General features: G+C 56.6%; 1 protein-coding gene across 1 annotated transcript in view; it reads left to right on the top strand.

Moving 5' to 3' along the window:
• Window positions 1-5,847: 5,847 nt before the first annotated feature.
• Window positions 5,848-7,490, top strand: part of VOLCADRAFT_107270 (uncharacterized protein) — a gene marked incomplete at both ends in the record, with an annotated part of 6,869 nt that continues 5,226 nt past the window's right edge. Inside the window, 2 exons of the mRNA XM_002956479.1 lie at window positions 5,848-5,854; window positions 6,957-7,297. Coding sequence (XP_002956525.1) covers window positions 5,848-5,854; window positions 6,957-7,297 — 348 coding nt within the window. The remainder of the gene's footprint in view (window positions 5,855-6,956; window positions 7,298-7,490) is intronic.

The raw sequence follows: 7,490 nt of genomic DNA, 5'->3' as shown, positions 1-7,490 counted from the left end.
CATGGTTGGTAGTTTACTTGTTCCTAGTCCTATTAACTGGTGTGGTCGCGTTAGGTACTTGGGTCTCTATTGGGGCCCTGCGTCCCCGTTTGCGAGTTGTGTCAACGAACTTTTGGAAGCAGGGCGACGGGCTATGTTCGGTCTTAGTAATCGGTTGGATGAGAACAGGGTGTGGGCTCCTGCCGTTCGGCTTCAAGCGTTCGACACCCAGGTCCGTTCGGTTCTCTGTTATGGTGCTGAGGTCTGGGGTCCTGATAGGATTGTCTCCGTCCTGCGGTTAGGTAAAGGTGTTTTACCCGCTGGTAAGTCATATTTTGATTTGGCTTTGGAAGATGGTATGGTCCAGGTCCAGCGTGACTTCTGTTTACGTTGTGCTGGGCTCAAGCAGGTACCTTACAAGCTGTTGTACAGGGAGCTGTCTCAGTTGCCTTTGCAGTACTTTTGGTTACGCCTTGCGTTGTGTTTCTGGAATAAGATAGTCAAGTCCCGTGGGTCGGTCTATCATGACGTGTTAGTAGATGATCTCCGTCTGGCTCTTCTGTCTGATCTCAAAGTGGATTGCTGGTCGTCTAAAGTGCTCATCATTTTGCGTTGGTTGGGCCATGAGTGGCCGGCGTGTGACTCCGTTTCTCAGAAGGTAGATGTATACTCGTCTCAGTTGATTCGAGTGGGTGAGGTTCTGGAGAGGTTATCTGCGTCCCTTTTAAGTGACTGGGATCAGTTCAGCCAAGGGGGCGATCCGCGTGTGTTCCAAGGTAAAGGGGTTTCGCTTTGCAGGTATCATAACTGGATGGGCTCCCCTTCACCAGCAAGAGAGGGCTCCGATCCCACAGGCTATTTGCGTGTTTATTTGCCGGTTAACCAGTTGCGTATGGTTGCCAAATTCCGTCTTTGTTGTTGGCCTTTGGAGGTCAACAAAGGACACCATAGGCCGAGAGAGTGCCGTACGTGTCAGGTCTGTACGTCGGGTAAGGTTGAGGATGAATATCATGTGCTCATGGAGTGTGAGGCGCACTCGGGGAATGACTTGGTCATGGACGTGTTTTCTGGTCATGTATGCGGTCATGTATGTGGTCATGGATCTGGTCATAATTTGTCATTAAGTCATGGATCCGGTCATGTATGTGGTCATGGATCCGGTCATAATTTGTCATTAAGTCATGGATCCGGTCATGGATCAGTTCATAATTTGCATAAGCAAGTGCAGGATATGACTGTTTGGGGTCATGAAATGTATGCGATTCATGACGACAATCTATGACATGGGACCGCGAAATGACCGTATACGGTCATGGCTGCACTTTATGACCCCATGCGGTCATAAAGGTGGTCATGTACCTGCTCATAAATATGCGGAACATGACCAGGTCATATTGTGCATGGTATTCCATGATGCAACAATGCACTTCATGACCACCCTGGCCCATGTTTTGCAGTCATTCCATGAGTCGTACACTGCACTCCATGACCACCCTGGCCCATGTTTTGCAGTCATTCCATGAGTCGTACACTGCGCTCCATGACCACCCTGGCCCATGTTTTGCAGTCATTCCATGAGTCGTACACTGCACTCCATGACCACCCTGGCCCATGTTTTACAGTCATTCCATGAGTCGTACACTGCGCTCCATGACCACCCTGGCCCATGTTTTGCAGTCATTCCATGAGTCGTACACTGCGCTCCATGACCACCCTGGCCCATGTTTTGCACACATCCCAGGCGCGGCGGCGGCGGGAATTAGCAACACAGCAGCAGCGGCAGCGACAGCGGTGGGGCTGGGTGGGTAGTAGCCTAAACGGCAGGGGTGGCGGTGATGGTGGTGGGGCTAAGAGGTGCAGTAGCCTAAACGGCAAGTTCGGCAGCAGTGGGGCCTAGCAACATAGTAACAGCGGCAGCGACGACTTTGGGGCTGGGAGGTGCAGTAACCTCACACAGCAGGCGCGGTGGCGGCAGGGCCTAGCAACGCAGCAGCAGCGGCATCAATGGCAGTGGAACTGGGAGGTGCTGCTGAGTTGCTATTTCCCGCCGCCGCCGCGCCTGCGGTTGAGACTAACGCACCTCCCACATGTTTTAGCTAGTTACATCAACAATGCTGTGCCTGTGGGACGGTGCGAGCTGGTGATTTAACTTGTCATGCTTGAACACAGCAGGAGAGATTCTTTGTTAATTAATCCTTAAATACATGCCTTAAGTGTGTAACATATGACTTTCAAATTAACAACAGGGTGTAAGGGAGCTGACCGAGTAAGTATTGGCAACAGGCCAAAATGAAGTTGGCTGCCTTGCCCTGCTAGCTGGCATATACTGATCTTTTCCGTTGGATAAGTGCAGCTAAGCCTAAGGGCCACGCCTGAATGCACATCAAGTCACTGCAAGTGGCTGAAACGAAGGCAATTCAAGTGCACTCCAGAATCCCGGCAGGGATGCTGTATAGTACATTGTGCACATTGTTATAGAGGTAATATACTATGCAGCATTTCAGAAGGGATTCTGGAGTCCATATGGCATATAATTGTCACTTTTTATAAAGGAACAAAACATGAACACAGAGCCAGCATATGACCATTGGGAACATGACTGAATTTACACATATGAGTGGCAATTCATGATCAGTCATGCTGCACAAGGAGCATGACAACTGTCATGACCATGACTCTGCCTCATGACCGGTAACATGACTGGTCATGAGGCCTCATGAGTGGTCATGAGGCAACATGACCAGATCTATGACAGGAAAACCCCCGCATGACCACATCCATGACCAAGTCGTTCCCCGAGTGGCGTATACTGAGTTGCGTAATAGGTTTCTGATTAACGTTGAAGATACTGATATGCGCAAGGTATTTCTTAATACCAATCCGAGGAAAATCGCTACTTTCCTTACTGAGGTTTTTGATGAGCGTCAACAGCGTGCTCTGGAGCCTCACGGCTCGTGAGGGCACCCGCCGCGTCGGCGGCGGAAATACTGTAACCACAATGACAATGACAATGAAACTGCTTCTGACTTCACGCATGTCGTGCCTTCATGCCGGCTTTGCATTTCACCAGCAGCTGGGGCTTACCTTTAGTCCGTGGCATGTCGTGCTGCCACTCGGCTACGTTGGGGCCTACACCTAGCTGTATTGCAGGTGTTCTCTTATGCACTAACAACAACAGAACGGCCCTTGTAACGAATCTGGGGAACCCAACTTTGGGGTGTGTACGGAGAGCCTCCAAGTCTAGGCGTGAAAGCGCATAGCAACGTCACTTGACCTCAGGGCTCTCATAAAGATGTTGAGCTTTATTACACCTCCACGGAGGCGGGTAAAGCTTGGCCCCGGTGGGGATTGGGGTCACAGAACCATCAATCGCCCCTTTTACCATCGCCGTGCCCCCTTCCACTGTCGCCATCCCTGCCGTCTCCCCTGCCACCGTCACCAACCCCATCATCGCCCTAGCAACCCGACATCACCCCTTCCACCATCACCGCCCCTTCCACCGCAGCTGTCGTCATTGCCCGAGCAACCGTCGCCATCCCAGCCATCACCCAAAGCACCGTCACCCCTGACACCATCAACCCTGCCACCGTCGCCATCCCCGCCGTCACCCCTGCCACTGTCACTATCCCCGCCATCGGCCCTGCCACCATCACCATCCCCGCCATCGGCACTGCCAACGTCACCAACCTCGCCGTCGCCCTAGCCACCGAAACCGCTGCCGCAATCACCCCTGCCACCGTCGCCATCCCCGCCGTCACCCCTGCCACCGTCACCAATCCTGCCGTCACCACTGCCACCGTCACCAACCTCACCGTCACTCGAGCCACCGTCACGAAAACCGCCGTCGCCCCTTTTACTGTCACCGTACCCGCTTCCACCGTCGCCATCCCTGCCGTCTCCCCTGCCACCATCACCAACCCCGTCATCACCCTAGCAACCCGACGTCACCCCTTCCACCATCATTGCCCCTTCCACCGCCGCCGTCGCCGTTGCCTGAGCTGCCGTCGCCATCCCAGCCATCACCCAAAGCACCGTCGCCCCTGACGCCATCAACCCTGCCACCGTCGCCATCCCCGCCGTCACCCCTGCCACCGTCACTATCCCCGCCGTCGGCCCTGCCACCGTCACCATCCCCGCCGTCGGCCCTGCCACCGTCACCAACCCCGCCATCGCCTTAGTACCCCGCCGTCTCCCCTTTCAACATCACCATCCCCGCCGTCGCCCCTGCAACCGCTGCCAACCCCAGCGCTGCCTGAGCCACCGTCACCAACCCTGCCGTCAACTGTGCCACCCGCCGTCGCCCCTTCTACCATCACCATCCCCGGCGCCGGCCCTGCCACCGTCGCCATATGCATCCCCGCCGTTGGCCAAGCAACCGTCGCCATCCCCGCCGTCACCCTAGCCACCGGAACCGCTGCCGCAATCACCCCTGCCACCGTCGCCATCCCCGCCGTCACCCCTGCCACCGTCGCCATCCCCGCCGTCACCCCTGCCACCGTCGCCATCCCTGCCGTCACCCCTGCCACCGTCGCCATCCCAGCCGTCACCCCTGCCACCGTCACTATCCCCGCCATCGGCCGTGCCACCGTCACCATCCCCGCCGTCGGCCCTGCCATCGTCACCATCCCCGCCGTCGGCCCTGCCACCGTCACCAACCCCGCCCTCGCCTTAGTACCCCGCCGTTTCCCCTTCCACCATCACCGTCACCGCCGTCGCCCCTGCAACCGCTGCCAACCCCAGCGGTGCCTGAGCCACCGTCACCAACCCTGCCGTCAACCGAGCCACACGCCGTCGCCCCTTCTACCATCACCATCCCCGGCGCCGTACCTGTCGGAGGTCAAGAGCATGAGCAGTGCTCCCGCTGCACTGTAGGCATTGTCGTAGGAGCTTGCCATTCTCTTGCCGCAGTCGCAGCCGAGCTGGGTGGCAAACATGCAGGATGTGGCAGGAGGCTGGCTGGCAGCGGCAACGTGCAGCCGCCAGCAGTGACTGCTGCACACAGAGCTGTACGACTAGGCTGTGGTAGCGGGGCGGTAGCTGCAGCCGCGCGCGGAACCGCGTGGCGGCGCTGCTGGTGGTGCTTGGTGCGCGGGCCTGGTGGCAGGGTGGCTAGGCACCGCCGAGGGTGGAATCGTGGTTGCTTACCAAGGCCGTGCGGCGCCTGCACCTATAAGGCTCGCATTAGGCTCTAGTCAGGGCGGAGGCTCTAGTCAACTGGAAATGTCCCTTTGTCCTCCTAGCACTTCTGCTTGCACAGCAAGTAGTAGCGCTCGATGCTTATTCGCAGTGTCCGCATTACCTAGAATCAGGAGCGCAACCCGAAGGGTCACGTATGAAGTGCGCGCAGCTACTTCAGCGAACCCGGATCCTGGAAAGGGCCAGCCAGCAGGTTCAAAAGGAGCAACACAGCCTTTCCGACACAAAGCTTGGCCCACCTGTGGCCAAACGTGTCATGGAGTCGTTACCACATCCAAGTCCTCTTCGTAAGTGTGATTTTGCGTAATCGGAAGCAACAGCATTGTGCTCGGTTTCAGTTATCCGTCGCCTCGTGTGTTCAATTGGATTCCGGAAAGATGCGGTTGCACCAGCTTCACCGAGGCCGCAAGGCGTGGCCTATGTCCCGCGGCGAGTCATAGTTAAGGAGTCTCCTCAACATACAAAGCTTGGCTTTGCAGTTTAGTTTATCCTAAGTCTTCCAGCGTCACATTTCACACAATTACCCATAGAAGTACCGTAACTAATTTCTGTGCAACCCCAATCACCACCAAGCTCGATGCCACTCCCAACCCAACCAGGTCGACCGCACGGACACAGTTCGCGCGCGGCTTGCGGCGGGCCTATTCGAACGCTGTGCCGAGTGGAATAGCTATGGGAGGTGCGAGCGGTAGCCACGTGGCCCGGGATCGCCGTGCCCTACTGCCACCGTCCCCAGCCCTGTTAGGTCAAATCATTATGCTTGCCTGTGGCTGTCGCCACATCATCCTCACACGCTCTCCTACCTGGCGTTCCTCTTCGTCTCACATTCTATATCGCAGCCTGCCCCACCTCTCAGCTCTCTGTACCTGTGCTGTACCCTTGCCGTACTCGCCAGACAATTTTGCGGACAAATTTTTATCTTAGCCTCTGCGATCCATCTCTTTCTTGGCAGGGGACGGAAGCAGAAAGCGAATATAGAGGTGGTGTAGAGCGTCCGGTTTGCATATTCCATGTGGACCTCTGGCCTCACTACGAATCATGGACGGTCCGTTGGTGTAGATGCCAGCGTTGCATTCCGGTCCGTTGATTACGCAGCCTTTCGTTAAGCAGAAGCGGATCCTGTGGCGCATATGATACGTGTAGCCCTTACAGGGGAGGTACTTGTGGAGGAGGAGGGGGAGTGTGTGGTGAGGATTCATGCGGTAGTAGGTTTGCGTACGTGTGCGTGTAGGGGAAGAGGAGGTAGTGCGGTGAGGGGTGAATAATGGCCTGCGGTGGTTTACCTTTCCGGGTCGGTGATCACTCATGTACGGATGTGTGCGAGCACAGCGGCGATAATGCGGAGAGCCAAAAGTGCTGGATGGCAGCGCCAGGAGCGGTGGAGGTAGCACCTGGCAGCTGATGCCGTGTAGAGATGGGAAAGCAAGTCGCAGACGGCCACGAAACATTTGCGGACCTGCCGCGCAAGCAACGCAAGATTAACCACGGCGACCACGCTGGAAAGCATGGTCGGCACGGAACCGATGCTGGTCACAGGCCGGCGTTGAAGCCAGAACCGTACAATCAGGCCCGGCACAGTCTCCAAAACCAAGAACGCCGTGATAATACATCAGCAGACTACAGCGCCGCGCTACTTAGAAGAGAATACCAACAACACGAGCAACACGAACATGCCCAGCAACAACCCAGTCGTCAGCACAAAGCCCAACAAAAGCACCGGCAGCACCAACACCAACAACACAACAAGCACTCCGAAGGCAAACCCTCCGCCACCGCCCCAGCTGCCACTGCTGCTTCTCCCGCATCGATAGCAAAATCTCCGATATTCGAAGCCAACAAAGCTGCTCTGAAGGCCCGACTTCAGAGTTTGGAGACGCCGAACGTTCCAGATTTCGACGGCAAAGGACCTGGTGGCGGCACCCGAGGAAGCGGTGCAAGGACAGCGCATGGCGGCGGCAGAGGCGGAGGCGGAGGTGTTACATCAGGTGCCAAGGTGGGCAGGCACACGGTTCCAGGAGCTAGGTCGGGGGCCCCATCGCCGGCTGTAGCAACACCAGCACTAGCAGCAGTAGCAGCGGAGGCGGCAGGGGGTGGCAAGTACGTGGCGGAGGTGCATAAGGAGGTGGGTTATTGGAGGACGCGCAGGGGCTCGTGTGCGTGTAAGTGGGTATGCGGTTTTTTGTCCCACTCGGAACATCATCCATCCATCCATCTGTTCGTCTTTCCGTCCGTTCACCTGTCTGTCTGTCTGTCTGTTTGTCCGTCTGGCTGTGTTTGGCGTGTACCCCGTCGCCATTTCTCTCAGCCGCCAGTTG

Source organism: Volvox carteri, assembly GCF_000143455.1.
Source record: "Volvox carteri f. nagariensis unplaced genomic scaffold VOLCAscaffold_61, whole genome shotgun sequence".
In the NCBI taxonomy this organism is placed as follows: domain Eukaryota; kingdom Viridiplantae; phylum Chlorophyta; class Chlorophyceae; order Chlamydomonadales; family Volvocaceae; genus Volvox; species Volvox carteri.
This window is presented reverse-complemented; position numbering and strand designations above follow the sequence as displayed.